Below are 24,898 nucleotides of genomic sequence, written 5' to 3'. Positions count from 1 at the left end.
ATGGTCTGGTATATTCCTGTTTGTTTTAATCCTCATTGAGATGGGTCTAGAACTTGACTGGATTCCACCTGTTGGACATATTTTAGAAACACTCACATCTCTGGATATAATGTCCCACAACACACATTGCATGTTAGGACAAAAACTAATCCATGAAGATCCAGAAACTTTCTGCAGACCTTCATGATAACATTGTGGTGAGGTATAGGTCAGGCTAAGGGTATAAACCTTCAGTTTTCCCAGGAGTACAGTGGTCTCGGTAATTGTGAAATGGAAGACGTTTAGAACCACCAGGACTCTCTAGAGTTGGCCATCTGGGTAACCAGCCAGGAAGAACCTTGGGCCAGGGAGGTCACCAAGAACCCAATGTTCACCCTAACAGAAATTCAGAGGTCCTCTGCTGAGATGGGAGAACCTGTCAGAAGAACAACAATCTCATTAGCTCTCCATCAATCTGATGTTTTATGGCAAAGTGGCCAGATGGAAGCCAATCTTGAGTAAATGTACAGTACAGTTTAAAGGAGAATGAGCAAAAAGCTTCTCTGGAGTGATGAGAAATTGAACGCTTTAGGGCAGAACTACAAGCACTGTGTCTGTCGAGGACTAGGAAATGCTCATCAACTGCCTAACTCCATCCCCTAGAGTGAAGCATCATGCGAGCAGTATCATGCTATAGGAGTCAGAGAGGGTCAGGGAGACTGGTCAGAATTGGGGGGAAGGAGGAATTCTGTCACATACTGAGAGGTCCTTAAAGAAAATCTACCCTAGGGTGCACACAACCACAGACTGGGGCAGCAATCCACCTTTTAGCACAACAATGACAACACTGGATTGGCTTTGGGACAAGTCTCTGACTGTCCTTGAGCCCAGGCCTAAACCCTACAGAACATCTGTGGAGAGTCCTGAAGATGGCAGTTTACAGACACTTTCCATTCAATCTAACAGAACTTGAGAGAACCTGCCAGGAAGAATGTGAGAAAATGCTCAAATCCAGGCGTGTAAAACTGGTAGAGACCTGCCCAAGAAAACGCAAGGCTATAATTGCTGCCAACGGGGCTTCTACAAAGTATTGAATTAAGGGTCTGAACACTTATTTCAATGAGAGATTTCTGTTTTTAATCTTTAATAAATTTCCAAAACATTCTGGAAACCTTTTCCCTTTGGGTTATTAAGTGTATATTGATGGGCAAAAATGGTAAATGTATCCATTTAAAATGCAATCTACAACACAATAAAGTGGGCAGAAAATGTAGGGCCCTGAATAATTCCTACATCCACTGTAAATGTTATTTTATTGATGGCCAGAACAAGCTCTCCATGACTCGGAATTCCCTGAGATGCACAAAGGTGGGCACATTAGGGAGGCCATGAATGTTCTTCCAGACACATGTGGAATAAAGGAAAAGATAACTGTCACTGACAATGGTGCCAATATCTTTTCCTGAGCACAACTTTGTAAGTGTGCAGTGCTCACACACTCAATCTGGCAGTAAAAACAGACATAAAACAAACCTCTGATCTGCATGAGATATGTATACGGTCTCAGCACATACTTTTTTTTATGTTTTTAGGTCTAGCATCATTGTAAAGAAGGAGGCCTCAGATGTTTATGAGCAGATTGGCAATACTTAATCAAAACTTATCCAGGAGGTTGAAGCTAGAGGACCGGCACCTTTTTAATGTGGCAACACTTATTTGACCAACATAAAGTAGTGGCAACTGCCTTGACCTCTATCTCAACTAATAAAGCTCCACTAAAACAGTCAGACAGGGCCTTCAGGCTCTTGCTGTCACAGTTGAACTGTTATCAGAAAAGAGTTTCTATTTCAAAAATGATTCCAGTTCTCAGGATGCTTCATCATAATTTTCAAGCAAAACCCAAAGGTTAACAAACTTATTGCATTGCAGTTCTGCAATAATGTGAGAGGACAATGTGGGATGGAGTCTATGAAGGTCCTTGCTCTGTAAACACTGCTGAATCTCAGGTTCAAAGTTCTAACTTTTGGATGTTGAGAAAATGCAACCAAAGCAGTGCAGTGCTTGACATCTGAGTGCTGTACTGTCATTTGTTCAACTACTCAAACTCAATGCAGTCCTTCTCAGACGTCAACCTCAACAGCTAGAGCAACTGAGGCTGGGGAAGATCAGGGCTCTGAAACAGTTTAGGGTCAGGGTGTCTCAAATGAAGCCACTGTGGAGATTCAAAATGATTTCTCAGCTCTATATCTGATTAGACGTGATGATCCTTTAAGTTACTGATGCAGACATTCTGTCATCTTCCCTCATCTGTTCCATTTAATAAATGTGCATTTCTCAATTCCAGTAACCTCAGTGTCTTTTGACAGGCCATTCTCCAAAGCAAGACAAGTCTTACGTTAGAGGAGAGATCAACTTAGTTCAAGCACTGTAGGACAGATTATTTTTCCTAATAAAAATACTTTATTATTCCCTAAGTCAAGATGCACAAGTACTCTCCCTACAAATCCTCATATATATATATATATATATATATATATATATATATATATATATATACCCTGTATATATTGCTCAAGAAAATTAAAAAGAAAATGTTTTCATGAGAGTATAACATCAAGTCAATTAAACTTCTGGGCTATTGATCTGGTTAGTTAAGTAGCAGAGGGGCTTGCTAATCAGTTTCAGCTGCTTTGGTGTCAATGAAATTAACAACAGAGGCACTAGATGGGCAACAATGAGACAACCCCCAAAACAGGAATGGTTTCACAGGTGGAGGGAGGTCACTGACATTTTTCCCTCCTCATCTGTTTTTTTGACTTATTTTGCATTTGGCTATGGTCAGTGTCACTACTGGTAGCACGAGGAGATACTTGGACCCTACAAAGGTGGCACAGGTAGTCCAACTTCTCCAGGATGGCACATCAATACGTGCCTCCCATTGCCAGAAGGTTTTCTGCATCTCCCAGCACAGTCTCAAGGGCATGGAGGAGATTCCAGGAGACAGGCAGTTACTCTAGGAGAGCTGGACAGGGCCGTAGAAGGTCCTTAACCCAACAGCAGGACCACTATCTGCTCCTTTGGCCAAGGAGGAGCAGGATGAGCACTGCCAGAGCATAAAAAATGTCCTCCAGTAGGCAGGCCACTGGTGTGAATGTCTCTGATCAAACAATCAGAAACAGACTTCATGAGGGTGGCCTGAGGGCCCGACGTCCTCTAGTGGGCCCTGTGCTCACTGCCCGGCACCATGGAGCTCGATTGTCATTTGCCATAGAATACCAGAATTGGCAGGTCCTCCACTGGTGCCCTGTGCTTTTCACAGATGAGAGCAGGTTCACCCTAAGCACATGTGACAGATGTGAATGGGTCTGGAGAAGCCATGGAGAACGTTATGCTGCCTGTAACATTGTTTAGCATGACTGGTTTGGTTGTGGGTCAGTGATGGTATATCTGGGGAGGCATATCCATGGAGGGACGCACAGACCTCTACAGGCTAGACAATGCCACCTTGACTGCCATTAATTATCGGGGTGAAATCCTTAGACCCATTGTCAGACCCTATGCTGGTGCATTGGCTCCTGGGTTCCTCCTGGTACATGACAACGCCTGGCCTCATGTGGTGAGAGTATGCTGGAAGTTCCTGGAGGATGAAGGAATTGATACCATTGACTGGCCGCCACACTCACTCACCTGACCTCAATCCAATAGAACACCTCTGGATGCGACATTATATTTCGGTCCATCCGACGCCGCCAGGTTGCACCTCAAAAAGTCCAGGAGCTCAGTGATGACCTGGTCCAGATATGGGAGGAGATCCAGCAGGATTTTTTTCCCCATTGAGTTCTGATGTGTTTTTAAAGTGTTCCTTTAATTTTTTGGAGCAGTTTATAATGTAACAGTGCTGGCAGGTTGTATCAGCCAGGGATGAGTCACGCATAGCATGAGTTGGCATTCCATCAGCCAACATGGCAAGTCTGCAATGCTGCAAACAGAATTCCATCAAGTGCAAAACTGCAAGCAGTCCTACTAATAATAGTGAGCTTCCTCATCAAGCCACGTAAAGAGCAAAAGAATCCATTCTCCCACTGGTGTAACATTTGTGTCAGAAGTGGGACAAAAGAAGATCTACTTGCTTGAGTGCTACAGAGACTGGTTTGACTCTTTTGGGGAGTTGCTGGAGTGTCTCATGACTGAGATCCAGGGTTTGGAATGCTGTTTGCAGCTTCAGTACAGGAACAAAGAGAGCTGAGAGACTGCTAGCTCTGCACCGCCACCAGCATTTCTCCGTCTGCTAAGGTCTATTGGCCTGGGTGCACCAACAACAGCGGAGCTGCGGTGCACAATTGAGGTGCTGCACCCATGGAGGCGTATATATACGAGCCGGCACAAAAGGAGGAAAGAGAGCGTGAAAGAGAGGAAAGGCTTAGAGAGCAAGAGCAGCACTGGGGGTTGAAAGAGAGTGGACGAGCCAGCCAGCTGACAGAGAGAGGTCAGTGCGGTCAGGTGTCCCATGTGGAGCAAAGGATCGACACTCGAGGGACGGATTGTGCCCTCTGAATGGGAGGAGTGGGCATAATCAAGGTGGAGTCTGCCCTAGGGATCCGAGGGACGACTGCGTGTGCGAGAAGGAAGACGGGAGGACAACTGACCCCGAGCAGTCTGGCAGATGGTGGCAGAGACAGCCAAGACGGGGGTCAGTAGTGTGAGGACTGTGACAGCTGAAGTCTCTCCAGCTGAGCAAGCCTTGGGTGAGCTGGAGAAACAGGAAAGGAGCTGTGCCTGGTTTTAAACGTTTGGAATTTTAATCTTTTTATGGATTATTTATTTATGGACTGTAGTGGACGGCCAGGGTCCATGCCCGGCCAGGACACCCCTTCACTATATGTTCAGGGGGAGCAGCCATGGACTGTGCAATACCTTCCCCTGGATGCTAGATGGCACTCCCCCTGGGTTGGAGTGGTGCCTTGGTTTCCCGCAGGGCCCCCTGAGTTGGGAGGAGGAGGACTACGCTTGCTGGGAGGAGTGGTGATGAAAGACAGGAAGAGTCTTTGTGCTTGCGTGCTTTACTTGTGGGTTTTTGGGACTATGTTGTGCCTGTGGGGGTCACAGGGAAGACATGCCCCACAGGTGAAGAAAAGTAAAAGTTCTTGGTTTTATACGTGCCTCCGGTGTGAGTCTGTGCTGGGACAGGTAGGTAGGTAGGTAGGTAGGTAGGTAGGTAGGTAGGTAGGTAGGTAGGTAGGTGGGTGGGTGGGTGGGTGGGTGGGTGGGTGGGTGGGTGGGTGGGTGGGTGGGTGGGTGGGTGGGTGGGTGGGTGGGTGGGTGGGTGGGTGGGTGGGTGGGTGGGTGGGTGGGTGGGTGGGTGGGTGGGTGGGTGGGTGGGTGGGTGGGTGGGTGGGTGGGTGGGTGGGTGGGTGGGTGGGTGGGTGGGTGGGTGGGTGGGTGGGTGGGTGGGTGGGTGGGTGGGTGGGTGGGTGGGTGGGTGGGTGGGTGGGTGGGTGGGTGGGTGGGTGGGTGGGTGGGTGGGTGGGTGGGTGGGTGGGTGGGTGGGTGGGTGGGTGGGTGGGTGGGTGGGTGGGTGGGTGGGTGGGTGGGTGGGTGGGTGGGTGGGTGGGTGGGTGGGTGGGTGGGTGGGTGGGTGGGTGGGGGTGGGTGGGTGGGTGGGTGGGTAGGTGGGTGGGTGGTACTTTATTAATCCCAAGGGGAAATTCACATTGTCACAGGACATTTTGATGCACTGCACCTTAGCTGAACACTGTTTGGTATTGACTTTTTTCATAAAAGCACTTGTTTGCACATTCCCCTTGCTTTGTTTGGTGTCCACGTTGTCCAGCTCATCCGGTAACATTACCGACGGTGTTGGGTTGTAGAGGCTCCCAAAATGGAAGATGGAGCATGGAGCAGGACCCGCACCGTCACAGTCAGCTTGCACTTGTGAGATGTAATCAATCCCATCAACCGATGGTCGATAAAATCTATTAGGGCTCAAAAAGCACAGAAGAGGGTGTGAAATCTGCAGGTTAAGAACCCGCGACTTTAAATGTGAAACTGATGTGATGCGTGGTGTATTATGGGGCAGCCTAGAAAAGTTTAGAGTTTGTTTAATTTTCATTAAAAGATGAATGGAGATGGATCTCTGCTGGTGTCTGGAAGGTTGCCAGTTCAAATCCCATTACTACCAGAAGGTATCCTACTCCGTTGGGCTGCTGAGCAAGACCCTTAATGTGAAAATTGCTCCAGGTTTCTGTACAATGGCTCACCCTGTTCTCTGAGCCCTAAAAGTCATGTGAAAAGACAATTTTCCCCTTGAGGATTAACAAAGTATATCAAATCAAAATGCCAAAGGGGCCTGTGTTGTCCTTTACCTGTTGGTTACAGACAATCTGATCTCCCTCATCCATTTGGCTTTCAAGGAATTGACGCTCCTTGGATGACCCTACAGGGCTGTTGAAAGCAAACTGAATATTTTATGCTTGAATTATAGTGAGAATCAATTCGTCAATGTGTTCATTAAATCTTTAAATGCATGAATCAATTTTTACTCCTGTGCTTGTCATTATCACATTTTTTTGCTATTACCAGTCGACATCCTTGTATTTCCTGCTAGCACTTTGGATTGTGAGCAACTGCAGGCATGTTCTTAAAAGCAGATTGTGAGATGTGCATATATCCAAAAAACTTGAACAAAAGTATTTGCGATTAAAAATGAAATACAGAGGACTAAACTGTAAGCAAAGCAGAAACACGAATTGCTAAGTGTCATCACCAAATGTCACCAGAACCAAAACACTAAGACTATAAAGCAAACAGAGAAGCAGGAGGCTATGAGTTCAAGACTAATACTGTTCAAGGAGTATATGTGTAATGTCAGACAGAGAGCTGAAACGCTGTGCTGAGTTTTATGGTGCCGCCTTTGTGATGAAAGGCGTAGTGCCTCTTGTGAAGCACATCTTAGGATCAGTGAGTTTGTCCTAGCAACTCACCGATAAAAATGGTGGGACTGTATAAATGGCAGTGTGATGCACTTAGAATACTCTTCTCAAGTCAGTCAGTCAGTCATTTTCTAGCCCGCTACATCCTAAACTAAAAAATTACACCAAAACACAGATATGTTCCATGAAAATAAGACTATAAGGTTTTTCAAAACAAATGGACAGGTAAAATTATCTAAAGTTTTCCAATTCTCTTTGTTACAGTTAATTTGTCACCCAATTGTTCTCTGCAAGAAGAACCCTGTGCCTCACTGTACTTAGGTATAACCTTAAGGGCTCGTTTATATTTCACACTCAGAACACGCACACATCATGGCTGCCACGCGTTCCCAGCATTCATTTGATGCGTCCTCTGAGCAGGTCCTCAGAAATTAATGTGACACGTGCATGAGTTGCAGTATCAGCAAAAAGTCGAGGGCGCAGTGTGATAAAAGTTGAAATGTGACGTCAGAGTCTCTGTTTACTATCTACATGTGTCAGAAAGCCTCTATGCGGATCCCTCGGGACTGATGTGCGCGCTTCGATGTGGTGAAGCAAAATGCCAACATACAGATTCATTCGTGGTGCTTTTATATTCAAGTGTCGCATATTCCTGATCATAATGACACGATACATTTTAAAAGTCTCACACACCAGCTTTTGTGCCGTCTTTTTTTTTTTTGCAACTTCACAACAGCAACATAATATACAGTGCTGTATTTGAGCCACAGAGAAAAAAAAATTAAGGACATGGTGAAAACGTGTATTTTGTGATTAACGTGGACAAATCGGCTTTAATCTCGAAATGTCCACTTTAAACTCGTAGTTTACTTTATCATTAAAGCAGACCATCGTAAACGTCATCCCAGTTTTTAAATGCTACAAGCTTCTTGGACTTCCTCCTGACCTGACAGCAGCAATAGATCACCACACAGAACACATTAAATGTATGATATTCCAACTCTCTGCACATTTAGAATCCTTAGATTTATACTTGGTATCACTTTCATGATGAAATGCATTCAAATATGTATGTTACATTTTACAGATAAATCATTAATTTCGTTTAAATAATGAATACTGTTAATAATTACACACATGAGGTTGACACGGTGGCGGACCGTTAGCACTGATGTGTTGCAGGGAGTTATGTCGCTGGTATTCCTTGCTTGGAGTTTCCATGTTTTCATGCTGGGTTTCCACCGTGTGCTCCTGTTTCCTTCCAAAGATATGCAGATTTGGTTACACTAAAATGATGCTAGTGTATGTGAGTGCTTGTATTCACCTTGCTATGAGCTGATGCCCCATCCAGGGATTGTTTCTACCTCGTGCCCAATGCTTGCTGGTAAGGACACATCCCTGGATGGATGGATTTCATTAAATATCCTTTTCAGAGATATTGTGTTAAGGTGTCATTTGAATTTAATGGGTGTTCCAGGTAATTCACAAGAAGGAGAAGCCAAACCTATTCTCACTGTGATGATATCTCGCACTGCCACCTGGTGGATTCCTCCAGATTTACATAAAGTACGTGCACAAGTATAAATAGTAAAACGCTTGCATAGCAGGAGTGTCTGCTGCAGCTTGCGTTGCGTTGCGTGAAGTATAAACCCGGCCTAAGGGTGATCAATACCAGCGGTCTTGTTCAGAAAGCGGACGCCACTTCAGACGACCTTCCCTTCGCCCAAACACTAACCTTAAGGTCAATAAAATAGGTCTCTGATGCTAAGTTACTATTTTAGGGCTAAAATGATAACAGAAATGTGAAACCTACTTATATACTGTGAGGGACAGCCCGGCCAGGGACGCCTCTGCTACATACGTCCCGGGGGAGCCACCATGGATAGTGCAATGCCTCCCCCGGGGCGCCTGGGGGCAGCCTCCCTGGCCGTGGGTCCTTCCTCAGTCTCCCCCGTGGCTCCATGGGACATGGAGTCCACCACAGCCCGGTTGGGTGATGGGGTGGCCGCTAGGGGATTTTGCGGAGAGCCAGCCGCTACAATGGACGACTTACCAGCCCCACCCGGAGGTGCAATTAAGACCAGCTGGTCAGGCACCTGGAGCAATTCCGGGTGGGCTATAAAGCAGGCAACCTCCCTCCATTCTGGGCCAGAATCGGGAGGAAGAGGACGAGGTTCCCTGGGAGGAGCGGTGGTGGCAGAAAGGGTTGGTTGTAGTTTGTTTGGTGCTTTTGGGACTGTGTATTGCCTGTGCGTCACGGGAAGACGTGCGCCCACGGGTGAAGAAAAACAATAAAGCCTGTGTTTTGTACTCGTGCCTCTGGGTGGTCTGTGTCGGGTCGAGCGCTATATAGCGCCTTTCACAATACCTAATCTTAATTATTGTGAAACAACCAAGTGGAATCCTCTTTCTGAACAAAAGCCCAATACAGTGCTTCCCAAACTTCATCCTGGGGACCCACTGAGGCTGCAGGTTTTTGTTCCAACCAGATTCATAATCAGTGACAACACCTGATGATAACACTGATCTCATTTAATTAGCTGCTTTTTATTTCTCTTATTCTACATTCAGAAAAACACATCAGCATGATTTTTACATTTATAAGACATTTAGAAATATTTCTGTTTTTGCTATAAATTTAAATGCTTAACTCTGTTTTGTTGATTTCATTATATTTGTCTCTTTCTCTGTGCAGTCTTTCCCCTTCATTGTATCTTATTAATGACAATTAAAAACGAGCAGAGTAGACAGCCAGGCAAACAACACTGAAATCGTGAAAGAGTGCAACTACTTTAGCATCAGACCCACTAATTAGTAAATAATGGATTGATTGAACAATTAGAACATCTGGAAAAGTAGAATGAATACCAAGATGAAAATATTGTTAAAAAAAAAAAAAAAAATTATTTCCATATGCCAACTGCTTAGTACATTTTAAGAAATAATTTTCTTTTACCAAACTTAGTTCTCTAATTCCTGTATTGTTCCCAAAACACAGAACTTGGGAAATACGATTTCACTTAATTAGCCCAGGAGTCTAATTAAAAACAGAAACTGTTTGCAACAAAAACCTGCAGCCACAGTGGATCCCCAGGACCTGGTATGGGAAGCACTGGTCTATACTATCTAAAATAAAAAATATATATAAATAAGGTTTGCTCAGGAGGGAATGACATAACTAGTCTACAAAATTCAAATATACTCTTAGCTCTTCATTCTCCATTGCGATCTTCATCTTTAGTCATATAATTAATTGGAATTATTGTATTTTTTGCTTTTCAAAAATGTAACAATATATACAAAAAGACCACGTGAGGAATAGTGAAGTCAGAACACGGTATTTGAATTACAAAAGTTTCATTACAGATGTAAGTTTAAACCCATTAATATGAAAATTTAAAGAGAAAAATGAAAAGTTATTAGACAGACCATGATAAAGATGAATATGGCATTGGTAAAAGAGAAATAAAACTTACTTGAATTTAGCAAGGCTGCTAGTGCATCTATGGTTGCTCTGAAAAAGAAGAAAATGTAATATTGTTAGAATTTCTCCAATGTTATTTCCTAAATACTTTTGATTATGGGTAATCCTTAATGTATTCAGAAAATATTATATATGTACAAAACAAGTATTATAGGAAATCATTCTCACATATTCACTTAGGAAAAGTCTAATTTTAACTGTCATAATTTCATTCTTTTTTTTTTAATATGTGATGATCTTTGCCATGTCAGTTATTCCACACTTTCTGGAAACCATTACAGAAAATGTAAGAAAAATTACTACAGTTGCTGATTTAATAATAATAATAAGAAGAAGAAGACGAAGAATAGTAATGCAACTATTTATATTGTATCTTTCCCATACTCAAAGTATATCACAAATATTCTATTTAAAAGTTCTGAGTTAGGAGATAAGAACGCAAAAAAATACAAGTTTGTAGAAGGGTAACATGAGCAAATTATATAATTTGTGTAAGGTTACATGTAAGAATAATTAACTCATCCACAGCAATGAACAAAGACTTAACTGAGCTCATAGTTCATTACGATCAAATCACTTAAAAAGACACATTGTATCAAGGAGGAAGATAAACGACGATGAGTAGGCTAGGACTGAATTATGTTATTAGCTTAGATCCGAACACACAGTTGAAAATGGACATTCAAAGGATATTCATTTGATGTTTAGATCAGACCTAAAAATTCCAACCAGACCGCCATTGTTGTGTTCTTAAGCAAAATTTTGAGTGAGTCCACTCTGTTGGCTGAGATGCAACCACCCAGCCTGATGCTGACACCACCATGCTTCACCAAGGGGATGGTGATGGTGTTATAATGTGCTGTGTTCAAACATGGTGTTCAGTCTGATGGCCAAAAAGTTCCATTTTAGTGCCATCAGATTATACTGTAGAACCTTCCTCCAGCTGACTTCCGAGTCTCCCGTGTCCCTACTGGCAAACTCCAGACAAGAGTGGCTTTCTCTTTTAAAGTACCTGGCTAGCAGCTGTTGTCTGCATAGTCTCTGTTGCTTGTCACTCCTTCGGCATTCTCAGAGGTCTCCTGGTGGCCTCCTTCACTGTTGGCATGACACAGGAGTGATAGTAACGCTGCTCACCTTTTTATTTTTCTGGATGCCGTCAGAGAAAATGGCTTGACCCCAGCAGCTCTCAGCAGTCCAATCTCTGTACCTTTTTTAGAATATCAGTCTGTCCCTGATGTTTTTCTTAGCTTCTTTGCTGCCTTTCTTGACACCAGGCCATCCTCTAAAAGTCTTCACCTCATTCACGCCTGCCTGCTGCCATTCCAGAGCAAGTTCTGCACTGGTGGTGCCCCCTGATCCCGAGTCATGAATAAAGAATGGGACCACAACATCCTTAGAGAGCAACTTCTCCCAACCATCCAAGAACAGTTTGGTGCCTTTTCCAGCATGATGGAGCACCAGGCCATAAGGCAAAAGTGAGAACTCAGTTGCTCAGGGAACAAAACATTGAAATTTTGGCTGCTTGGCCAGGAAACTCCCCACTGGTCAATTGTGGTCAATCCTCAAGAGGCGGGTGGACAAACAAAAACCCACATATTATAAGAGACTCCAAGCATTGATTACACAAGAATGGGCTGCCATCAGTCAGGATTTGGCCCAGAAGTTGATTGAAAGCCTGTCAGGGCGAATTGCAGAGGTCTTGAAAAAGAAAGAAGGGCCAACACTACAAATATCGACTATTGGCATAAACGTAATGTAATTGTCAATAAAAGCCTTTAAAATGCTTGTCATTCTACTTCAGTAAACCATAGAAACATCTGACAAAAAAAATCTAAAGCAGCAGACTTTGTGAAAACCGACACTCTCACTCGTCAATTTAAACACTTTTGGCCACGACTGTACAGGTATTTTTCAGAGTCTCATTGGCAACCAGTTGTTTCTTCTCAAACATTACTTTTCTGTTCAGATCAATAAAATTACAAAACAAATCAGTCTTTATTGATGTTTAATTATTGTAAATTGTAAGACACATGCAATAGATCCAATCTGACATACGTGAGCCTAAGTAGAGAATGATTAACAAACGAGAAAAAAAGGAATAGAGCAATCATAGAGGTCATCATGAATTGTACCATCTTGACTAAACATCCATCCATTCCGTCTCACACTACCAAACAATGCTCCGACACACACAGCGTTCTCTAGGAATACTGACATTTATTTGTTAATACTCTTAACCAATACTGAATTCAGAATGCTTAATTCTGCCATCTACTCTCCATGACAATCTCTCACACCCATGTCTTTATTCTTTATGTCCCTTCCACAGATTACTGTAAAAGAATGTTGGATAGTCTACGACCAGCAATGACAACCCTCATGCACACCATTCACCTTAAGCCCTCTGCAGAGTGTCAGTTCGTAAGAGCCAAACATACGTACCTAGTCTAGCACAGCAGTCATGGCCTCCTTCAGCCAGCCATGATAAGCATTCTCTTGGCTTTCCTGTTCCATCTTGATAATTCCATATGGTACACATGCACTCTTGCTCAATTCTTTACATGATTTTCTTAAATTATTGCACACATTCTGATTCACAGTCATAGCACTGTCTCAGTAGCTCTCATTGCTCAGATCCACTGTCTCTACACTGAATACATGTCAATGCAAATAAATGCATGTACACAGCAGTAAAAAAAAGGACTCAGAATGAAAAATGATATAATTAACACCGACATACTCGCTAATTTAATTTATTAACTGCTGACTCATTAAGTTCACATGCCTTGGGCTAAACAACAAAACATTTTAGGAAAGTATCGTATTTAACTCCTTTAACAGTCGTGGTGTCTGTTAACTTCTAACCTGGAGACAGCTCTGCCCCAATTTGAATACGACCTCAGACTTACTGCAATTATGGAAGAAGAATCAGAATAAGAAATCAGAATAAAGAATTCTAAATGATCTGACTGCTGGATAACACCTTTGAGAAATATATGATACCGAAGATTTTATAAAATACAATGATATCAGGGCAGCATGGTGGTGCAGTGGTAGTGCTGCTGCCTCACAGTAAGGAGACCTGGGTTCGCTCCCTGGGTCCTCCCTATGTGGAGTTTGCATGTTCTCCCCGTGTCTGCGTGGGTTTCCTCCCACAGTCCAAAGACATGCAGGTTAGGTGCATTGGTGATCCTAAATTGTGCTTGGTGTGTGTGTGTCCTGCAGTGGGCTGGCACCCTGCCCGGGATTTGTTCCTGCCTGGCGCCCTGTGCTGGCTGGGATTGGCTCCAGCAGACCCTGTGTTAGAATAGAGCGGGTTGGTAAATTACTGACTCACTGACAATGATATCATAACATTAGCAAGCACATCATGCAAGTTTACAGTTGTTGTACATCATGTCTAAGCTGCAATATAATATTATTTTGTGTGTCGGAAGACTGATTAAAAAAGCAAAGATGCCCAAAAAAAATTGTACCAATAACAAATCTACATGTATTAATAAATTAAATACACTTACTTATGTGAATCCACAATTCCCTGCATGAACATCAATAAAACAAATCAATTTTCTCTGATGACTACCTGGCAGCCTGTCTGAGAGCAGCTATTGGTGGCCACTCTCCTGAATATGCAAAACTGGATGACTCTTTTCAGATAGATAGATAGATAGATAGATAGATAGATAGATAGATAGATATGAAAGGCACTATATAATAGATAGATAGTTAGATAGATAGATAGATAGATAGATAGATAGATAGATAGATAGATAGATAGATAGATAGATAGATAGATAGATAGATAGATAGATACTTTATTAATCCCAAGGGGAAATTCACATACTCCAGCAGCAGCATACTGATAAAAAACAATATTAAATTAAAGAGTGATAACAATGCAGGTAAAACAGACAATAACTTTGTATAATGTTAACGGAACTGAACAGTCACATAGTATGGGGTAGGAACGATCTCCTCAGTCTATCAGGGAAGCAGGATAGTGACAGCAGAATAACAGGAAATCTAAGGAACACAGAGGGTAATTAAGAAATACACTAAAGTGAAAGAAAACAAAAACTAACATATTTCAGAAGTTTACATTTTTGCTGTGTGTTAAAGTATGAAAAATATTTAGATTTTAGCAGAAATGTTACAAAATGTATAGTATTAATTAATGGTAAGCATATACAATAAATGTGTATTCTGAACTTCTTGTCAAATTATCGCCTGCCTTTCTGCACAACACATTGCTCACTAAAGAGTGGCAGGGTAGTGTAGTGTTTAGGGCAGCGGAATTTGACTCAACACATTGCCAACTCAGTCCCCAGCACTGACTCACTGTGAGACCCTGAGCAACTCATTTAACCTTCCTGTGCTCTAAATAACAAATTGGTTTTCTAAGGTTGAACATAGGAGCATCAGTTTAATGTTAAGTTATTCTCTGTAATAAGAAAACTCTCGTGCATTTGATCCCAAAGATATGCAGATCTGGTTGACTGACAACTGTAAACTGGCACGGCACATGTTTTACTTGAAGGTGCTGGCATATTGATACTGTATTGGATTAAGAAAGTGTGATAAAGAATAAATGAATGTCGCTTTGATTTAGAGGTTACTACATTTATAGACGTCTATGTGTTCATGGATAGACAGATCTGTAGTCACGGTTTCCTCGTCAGCTTAGTGATCATGCAACTTAAATGGAAATTTTACGTTATGCTTCATTTTCCATCTTAGATTTAAACATGCTTTTATTCAAAGTTCTGTTTTAGGGTATTGTTCTCTGGAATGCTAGGCAATATATCATTGTATCCAACATAATTAATACTGCTGACAGTCTCATAAATTACTCAATGTTATGTGTCCAAGACAGGAAGTGTGTAAATAGTAACAATGTTCAGCCCGCAAAGAGTTCAGCTCCAGCAGTTTGTGTAATTAAGGTCATACAAGTCAGTATCGATACTGTTGGTTAAATAAGGTGTAAGTGAATTTAATGTCTTTTTTTAAAGTAATGGCCTATTGTTTAAGCCCAGGGTTTAGTACCCTATTCATATCCAGCATGACATAGAATGTGAGTGAAAAAATCAAAATATGCACATTTTAGTTGAACATTTAAACCTTTAGTAAAATGCAAATCTCATTAGTATTTAAAGAACAGAGAGCAGAGCAGGATAACAGTTCTTAGTACTGCTCACAGCTTCTGGAACTTGGGTTCAACTTCTGGTCCAGTCAATGTCTATGTTGAGTTTAGATGTTTGATCTGTGTCTGCATTTTGCTTTCTCCTAACCCAAATCAATACCAAGAAGACGAAAATTTAAATGGGAGTCCCACTTCACAAATCTAAAAACATTTTCCAAGTGTATTACAAAGGAAAGCTTATTTGTGTGGCAGAACTAATATCATGTTGACTTTTGTGTGTTCTATGTCTCAGCTCTCTTCTGTCTTCTTTCTTTTTGAATAGCATCTCATAGCTGATGACCGTATCACAAACCACACTTTACCAAAAACAAGACCAATGAGGAAGCTAAGGTTTAGCTCATGCTGGAAATTCATCATCTTCTTCTTCTTTCAGCTGCTTCTGTTAGGAGTTGCCACAGTGGATCTTCTTTTTCCATATCTTTCTCTCCTCTACATCTTGCTCTATTACACCCATCACCTGCATGTCCTCTCTCACCACATCCATAAACCTTCTCTTAGGCCTTCCTCTGTTCCGCTTCCCTGGCAGCTCTATCCTTAACATCCTTCTCCCAATATACTCAGCATCTCTTCTCTGCACATGTCTAACACAAAGCAATCTCGCTTCTCTGACTTTGTCTCCCAAACGTCCAACATGAGCTGGACCTCTAAATTGAACTTGACCCTCTACATTTAGAGGTGACCCCCTAAACCCTGGAAATTCACAACATATCAAATTATTGACATCATTCTATTGTTCCCATAAAATACAATAAATTAAAGCTAAATATTGAAGTTACAAGCAATCAAAAGTATGCTCTCAGTTGAGCCTCTGCAGAGATCACACCTCATCATTTTATCATATAAAATCATAATTCCAAAAATGGTATTTTCAGTCTCAGGGAGGTCTAAAACTTGTAATGTAATTTTTGGAGGATTCCAAAACAGAGTGGTCAACATTTAATTATGCAGATCCAGGTCATCTGGATGACAGTGATTTATGCAGGGACGATTCCAGTTCAGCGCGAAGACGATCCTTCATGTCATCAGTTTGCCCACTACTCGATGGTCCTGAATTTTTCGGGTGATTTTCTGTGTAATAAACTTACTAAGTTATAGTGTAATGAAAAATGGACCACCCTATACTTTCCTTATACTTTGTATATGAGAAAGTCAAGGAGGTCTAAAACGTCAAGATTAATCAAAATCTCCTATCTTCGGACGTATATGAGAAAGTAAAAAACATGGATTACCCAGGATTTCTTTTCTGTGTGGTACAGTTATTCTGGTCTATGACAAAGGCGCAGTGCTGCTTTTCCTACCTGTCAGACGCTGTTCCCTAAAATCTTCAGTTGACAGAAGCAGCAGTGGCTGTGCTCTCGTGTGAACTGAGTTGTCTTTGTCTGTAATGCCAATCATTTCCAGATACTGTAGATCAGGGGTGCCCACACTTTTTCGGCTTGCGAGCTACTTTTAAAATGACCAGGTCAAAATAATCAACCTACATCAGCGTTTCTCAACCTTTAAATATTTGCGACCTAAGTTTTCATAACAGTTTTAATCGCGCCCCCCCTAACATTTTTTTGAAATGTAGATGCTGTGGAGGACTGCCGGCTTAGTGCTCCGGCCCTCACCCCCAGGCCGCCAGGAGGAGCTCTCCCGACAGCAGGATCGTGCCCCGAGTTCCAGCAGGGCCCTAATGGACTATGTAGTGTTTATACACAGCCCTGCTGGATACCTTGGGGGCCACCGGGAGTCGCTGTAGGGGGGCTCATGGGCTCTTATGTGCCCTATAACCCGGGAGAACGTCACGGTCATGTGACAGGAAGAAAAGGACTGTTTACCCTGACCCGGAAGGAATAAGGGACTGTGGTCTGATTGGATAGGAACACCTCCGGGTCAGGGGCTTTAAAAGGACGATGGGCCAGTCCAGACACTGAGCTGAGCTGGGAGTTAGGAGGGCGAAGTGTCTGGGCGAGGAAGAGAGATTATTATTGTGTTGTTTATTTAAATTTATGAGTAGTGTGGAGGGTGCTTGGTGCACTGTGTTAAAGAAAAATAAAGAATCTTGGACTTTGACCTGGTGTCTAGCGTGGTACCTGAGGGTTCAAGGGAGCACTAGCGCCCCCTACTGCCACAATGCATATTTTATTATAACTAGTTAACTTTTATCGACATTTATCTAATTCTATATTTATTGTTTTAGTATCAGAATGTAGTTTAAGTTCATTTGTTTTTTATATATTTTTGATTCTTGTTTTCTTTTTTCACATCTTCGCACCCCCCTAGAGGGCCTCATCCCACAGGTTGAGAACCACCTACATTAAAAATGATATATATATATACTGAGTATCAGAGGTGGGTAGTAACGAGTTACATTTACTCTGTTACATTTACAAGAAATTGCACTTCTAAGAGTAGGTTTACTGCACTATACTTTTTACTTTTACTTGAGTACATTTGTGAAGGAGAAACGCTACTCTTACTCCGCTACATTGGGCAACACTCGAATCGGTCCTTTTTTACCATTAGATAAAGTCTGACAGGCAATTTTCAATCTGCTCTGTAGTGTATGCTGTCAAGTTGCGCACATGCCTTCCATTGCGTCTCCAGCTCTGACGCGAGGTTTTGGATGTTCCCCAAATCAAGGCGCTGCAGCTTTGAGGACAGATGTTGCGTTTTTTGTTTGAAAGTATTAACTATTATATTGACCATGGTGTTCTCTTTTCCTTGCAGCTGTAAATTAAGCTCATTCAACATGTTGGTCAGATCAGAAAAAAATGCCAAGTCTAACGGCCACTGATCGATATTAAGTTGCTTGTATTCTGCATGTTTAATGACAAGGGGAAACTCCTGCCAGGGGTCTTGAAATCTCAGGAATTTCTCCCTAGTCATCTGCCTCAACGAAAGCATCTTTTATCATCTCTCCATCATTATGCTTAATGATTGAGTGACAAACCCAGAACGATGCTTCGGTGTGTCTGCCTTTGCTTTTGAATTCAGCCGAGTGAAAAATGATGGCTGTCCGATTAACTGTGATTTTAGTTCCCTCTTCTTTCTCTTTCTCAGATCACTTTTTGGAAGGAACTCAGTTTCGTAGTTTTTATGAAAAGATTGAAAGTGCTTTTCCACATTTTCCTTCTTTGCAATAGCAATAATAGATTGACAGATCAGACAAATGCACTTTGATTGTGACATTGTGAAAAAAAAAAAATCCTCTTCCAATTCCACATCCAGCCCATAAACAACAATTTATTTTTTTTTAAATCCCTTCTTTAGTCGATATAAACTGGAAGGCTAACTAGATCACTTAGATAGCCGGAGTTTTGCAATAGCTTGCGCGTTTGATCGTGCGTGCGGGATGACCAGGGTGCTAGAAGAAAAGAGATCTCTGACTAGTCACCCTGTATGTCAATCAAGTGGCAAATGCCATAGAGAGGATATATGGTAGACTAACATTTAAAACAAAAATTTTTTTGAATGCAACACGATCTACCTGCACTACCTTTCCAATCTACCAGTCTATCTTGAGCGACGCATTGGGCACCCCTGCTGTATATCCTTCCATAAATATGAGACCATTCACATCATAAAGAGGCTACAGAATACACTATACGATCATTTTAAACTACAGCCCCTGGAAGAGCACTATTTACTAAAGTTAGTTTTACTTTTTAAAAGAAATCAGTGCTTATCTGTAATACAATTTATCAGTCTCATCAAAACACAAAAATACAGTCGCAATTAAGCTTAATTTTCAAAAAAATTCACACTCATTTTTTGATACTCCAGAAAGTTCTCAGGTGTTATTACACAACAAGAGGTTTAGAACACATTGCAGATAATTGGATTCATTTGAACATATTTACAGTAATCACAGTTGCTTTAATGTCAGCTAATCAGCCAGACAGGTGATACTGACTGGAATTGCACAACCCTGCTATTGTATGTCATCTGAATGCTTTAGGGAGCGGGCAGGTGAGATCAGTTGTAACGTGACTTGGTATGTCTTGATGTTATACACGGTATTTTTATTTTATCTGTGTAGTTCACACCCAATAATTCACTAAAACAGAATATGTCCTTTTTAAGCACAACTGAATAAATAACTACTGCAGTGCCATTGAATTTCCTGTGTCAGAGGGAAAAATGGAGAAAGTTCTAAAAGATCTGTAAAATAATCCGTTAGTTAGTCTCTAAATGTAAGACAAAGCCTACAATGGATAGCCTACTCATCTTAGAGCTGCTGTTGACGCTATTTGTTTTGCTTTTAGGTGTGTTTATATATAATAGGAAAAGCACTTACTGCAATCGCCATGTCTGTCTGTCTGCCTGCCTATCCATATGGAAGTCTGGCTGCATGGAACAACTCAGCTTCTTCCAGTGGACTAATTTTGTTGACATGGACCATATTTATTCTGCAAGGAAATTTATCAGGAAAGTTGCATTTTTGTTGAGATACAGTGAATACAGCATTTCTTACGTCTTAGACATTCCCATTGAAAAGCATAGGCGAATTTGCAAACTAGTTTCCCTTAAAACAGAGAAATATTCTGTGCAATGTCAATTACTGATTATTAAACTGTTTCAAATGTAAAATCTCAAATTTACCTCAAGAGAGGTCACTTCAACTTTGTAGTGTTTCCTCTTTTACTCACCTGATAGCTGTTCCTGATGGTAAATTGGAATCCCAATACAAGTTAGTTGAAATGCTGGGGAGGCATGCTGCCCAAGCTGCACCACAGGTATACCACCTCACTTCTTCTACTGGTTGTGGTAAGTTAAACGTGAAAGCAACAAAAAAATACTTATACTATGCTCATTCACTCACACCGGGGTGATTGTTTTTTTAACCTAACATGTACATCTCTGGGATGTGGAAAGAAAACTGGAAAAACCCCATGGAGACAAAGAGGACTCCTCACAGGTGGTGCAGACTCGAGGGATTCCAAACCAGTAATTGTAAATGTGTGTATACAGCACCAGTGCCAGCCTACCCATTAGTCTCGGTCCTGGGGACCCATGGTGGCTGCAGGTTTTAGTTCCAATCAGCTTCTGTTTTTAATTGAACTCCTAGGCTAATTAAGTGAACTGTTATTTCCCAGATTCCCAGATGTTTTGGGAACAATACAGAAATTAGAAAGCATCTCTTGCCTTTTGAAAAGTCACTAGTGTGTTTGATAGCCATCTTAAATCAGTTTATACACATTGACTGTATATTGTTGCTGTCCTATTTTCACCTTTAACTTCCAAAATAAAAAATATTTTTTGCCTTTATTCTTTGGTGTATGAGTCACTTGATGTTCAGTCATTCGAAAGGCTAGGGTGTTAAGATTAAGCGTATCACTCATTAAATGAGCCACATTTTAAGCAGAGGAGCAACCTGAGAAGAAAAACTGAGAAAGCAAACTTAGATGAAAGTACAAGGAGATGTTTAAAAAGGACAAATGCTGTGAATTGAGTTTTATTTCAATTCTGATTATTGCAGCGTGCAGAATACATAATTAATATTTTTCATATATTTTATTTGGTTAAACGAACATATATTATATGTTTTTTCTTTGCTATATTTATATTTTTATTTATATTCCACAAATATTAAAGTGTTTTAGCTTGTACAAGGAATATTATTTGCTACATAATTTAAGAGATGAAGCAGCTTCCAAATATAAAAATTCCAAATCAAATGTTAAACTAAACCAAAGTCAAGGTCAAACACAAAATCTTTTATTTAACCAAGAACTTGCTGGAATATTCTGTCTTACAGAGAGAAATAGTAGGAAGAAGGTGTTATGAGCAGAATTTTTGATTAATTTATTGTGGGTCCTCAGTAGGTATGTATCCAGTTATGGGGTTTTGAACCCAAGAATTACAACCACAGTGGTACCTCGGTATACGTCCGCTTTGGAATAAGTCCAACTTGGTATACGTCCTGTTTGGACGCGAAACATTTTGCTTGGTATACGACCTTTGTTTGGAATACGACTCACGTGCTAGAACACCGTGTGCTACCCTTGTTTATCTCTCTCGAGACAAAGCCACGACTGCCCACGAGCGTCAGTACGCCAGTTGCTAGCATTCAGCGAACAACCTGCGCTATAAGTCTCTGTGAATTCTAACGTGATTTTGTGTTTTTTTGCATAAATTTGAATTGATTGTTAAAACGTATGAAGATGGCATGCGTATCTGGACTTGGCTACTGCATACCGTATGCCGAGAAGGGCAGTATCTACGATTGTGAAAAACAAAGACGTTATTAAAAAGTAAAGTGAGGTTACATTTTCATTTATTTCATCTAATTGCTTTTGTATTTATGTATTTTAGTATTAAGCAGTGTTTCAATTGTTTTATATAACCCCATCAATGTATAATATGCCAGTAACAACAGGATTTTTTTTCATGGGAACGGATTAATCATTTTCCCTTTATTTCTTATGGGAAAAATTCGTTTGGTATACGTCCTGTTTGGTATAAGTCAAAGGATCTGGAACGGATTAAGTATATATATATATATATATATATATATATATATATATATATATATATATATATATATATATATATATATATATATAAACTGCTCAAAAATTAAAGGAACACTTTGAAAACACATCAGATCTCAATGGGAAAAAGAAATCCTCCTGGATATCTATACTGATATAGACTGGGTAATGTGTTAGGAGCGAAAGGATGCCACATCGCTTGATGGAAATGAAAATGATCAACCTACAGAGCCCTGAATTCAAAGGCGCCCCAAAAATCAGAGTGAAAAAATTATGTGGCAGGCTAGTCCATTTTGCCAAAATTTTATTGCAGCAACTCAAAATTGTACGCAGCACTTTGTATGGCCCCTGTGTTCTTGTATACATGCCTGACAACATCGGTGCATGCTTCTAATGAGATGACAGATGGTGTTGTGGGGATCTCCTCCCAGATCTGGACCAGGGCATCACTGAGCTCCTGGACAGTCTGAGGTGCAACCTGGTGGCATTGGATGGACCAAAACATAATGTCCCAGAGGTGTTCTATTGGATTTAGGTCAGGAAAGTGTGGTGGCCAGTCAATGGTATCAATTCCTTCATCCTCCAGGAACTGCCTGCATACTCTCACCACATGAGGCCAGGAATTGTCGTGCACCAGGAGCCACTGTACCAGCATAGGGTCTGACAATGGGTCCAAGGATTTCATCCTGATACCTAATGGCAGCCAAGGTGCCTTTGTCAAGCCTATAGCGGTCTGTGTGACCCTCCATGGATATGCCTCCCCAGACAATCATTAACCCACCACCAAACTGCTCATGCTGAATGATGTTACAGGCAGCATAATGTTCTCCATGGCTTCTCCAGACCCTTTCACTTCTGTCACGTGCTCAGGGTGAACCTGCTCTCATCTGTAAAAGCACAGGGCACCAGTGGTGCATCTGCCAATTCTGGTATTCTATGGCGAATGCCAATCGAGCTGCATGCTGCTGGGCAGTGAGCTCAGGGCCCATTAGAGGACATGGGGCCCTTGGGTCACCCTCATGAAGTCTTTCTGGTTGTTTGGTCAGAGACATTCACACCAGTGGCCTGCTGGAGGTCATTTTGTAGGGCTCTGGCAGTGCTCATCCTGTTCCTCCTTGCCCAAAGGAGCAGATACTGGTCCTGCTGATGGGTTATGGACCTTCTATGGCCCTCTCCAGCTCTCCTAGAGTAACTGCTTGTCTCCTAGAATCTCCTCCATGCCCTTGAGACTGTGCAGGGAGACACAGCAAACCTTCTGGCAATGACACGTATTGATGTGCCATCCTGGAGAAGTTGGACTACCTGTGCAACCTCTGTAGGGTCCAGGTATCGCCTCATGCTACCAGTAGTGACACTGACTGTAGCCAAATGCAAAACTAGTGAAGAAACAGTCAGAAAAGATGAGGAGGGAAAATGTCAGTGGCCTCCACCTGTTAAACCATTCCTGTTTTGGGGTCATCTCATTGTTGCCCCTCTAGTGCATCTGTTGTTAATTTCATTAACACCACAGCAGCTGAAACTGATTAACAACCCCCTCTGCTGCTTAACTGACCAGATTAATATCCCATAAGTTTCATTGACTTTATGCTATACTTTGATTAACAAGTGTTACTTTAATTCTTTTGAGCAGTATATATATATATATATATATATATATATATATATATATATATATATATATATATATATATATATATATATTTATTTTTTATAAGGCATTCTGATTTAGATTTTTTTCAGTATTCGGCAACACTATTTGGTCTTCTGTGGCTGCCTCAATTTTGAGTTTTAGTGTTTGTGCTGTCTTTTTTCTGGACAAATGGAGGTCATTACCCATGATGCCATGTGTTAGGGGCTATAAATGTCAGTTCAAAGGCTTCCTGGTTATCCAAGTTAGGATAAGACAATGTTGGTGTGTGAATCTATTTAGACTGAAAAGACCCTGGTATTACAAACCTACTTGGTTTCTTTAGACCTTTAATGTTGTCTTGAATTTTGTACTTGATAATCAATTAGTTAGTTGTCTTTAGTTTGAGCCCTGCATGCACTCCTGACAATGTTTTATCTCCTGATCTCTTTCATGAAATTCTTTACTGCCTCACGCTGAGCCGGTACAGGAGGGTCATCTAGGATAACCGTATTGTTTATTGGACTCATTTCTGAAAACCATATATGAATAATATAATAAGAGACGAGGTATTTCACACTGCTGCATGCTGACTATCTGCTGTCACATACATGCACATGGCAGGAAGCTAAAGGGTCTGAATGAGAGTAATTCCATGCCAGACCAGGAGGTGGCAGAGTGCTATGGCCTTTTTTCTCACTTTCCTGCGGACTGTTCACAGGAAATTCTGGCTTGGCCCTGATGATGTCATTTCCGGTTCCATTCTTGATGATGGTTCCAGCCCTTTTGATAACATAATGTCCAGGTCCAAGCCTATGGAGGATGACCCTTCCGCTTCCGCCCTTAATGACTTCCTTTTCTGGCCTTTAAAGACACCATATTCGACTAGCCTGATCAGTTCTGTTTTGCACATCAGTGCTATTAATTTACCCCTTTTGCAGCCAGAGAACATTATATGGGTGGCTGCCCCAAACCTTTTATGACTACTGTCTCTGGTATTTGTGACACTGCCTATTACAATAGTTACATACAAATCTTTTCCTGTTGGAATCCATCAAACCCTGCCGCCTTTTCTCTGACTCTGAAGACAGCAGAGACCTCAGCCACAGACAAGAGCCTTGTCCCCATTTTACCAAAGGTTCTTGCTCTGCCAATATGCTGTCATCCCGATAGTTGTTTACTTCTGTAAGTTAAAATCAA

At 41.5% G+C, this 24,898-nt stretch overlaps 1 protein-coding gene across 3 annotated transcripts in view; it reads right to left on the bottom strand.

Annotated features, from left to right (window-relative positions):
• LOC120541399 (cytosolic carboxypeptidase 4) overlaps positions 1-24,898 on the bottom strand; it is a 917,845-nt gene that overhangs the window by 618,883 nt on the left and 274,064 nt on the right. For all 3 annotated transcript variants that reach the window (XM_039772988.1, XM_039772990.1, XM_039772989.1), the window contains one exon: positions 10,385-10,422. In XM_039772988.1, coding sequence (XP_039628922.1) covers positions 10,385-10,422 — 38 coding nt within the window. The remainder of the gene's footprint in view (positions 1-10,384; positions 10,423-24,898) is intronic.

The sequence above is a fragment of the Polypterus senegalus genome, chromosome 12, assembly GCF_016835505.1.
Source record: "Polypterus senegalus isolate Bchr_013 chromosome 12, ASM1683550v1, whole genome shotgun sequence".
Lineage (NCBI taxonomy): Eukaryota > Metazoa > Chordata > Cladistia > Polypteriformes > Polypteridae > Polypterus > Polypterus senegalus.
This window is presented reverse-complemented; position numbering and strand designations above follow the sequence as displayed.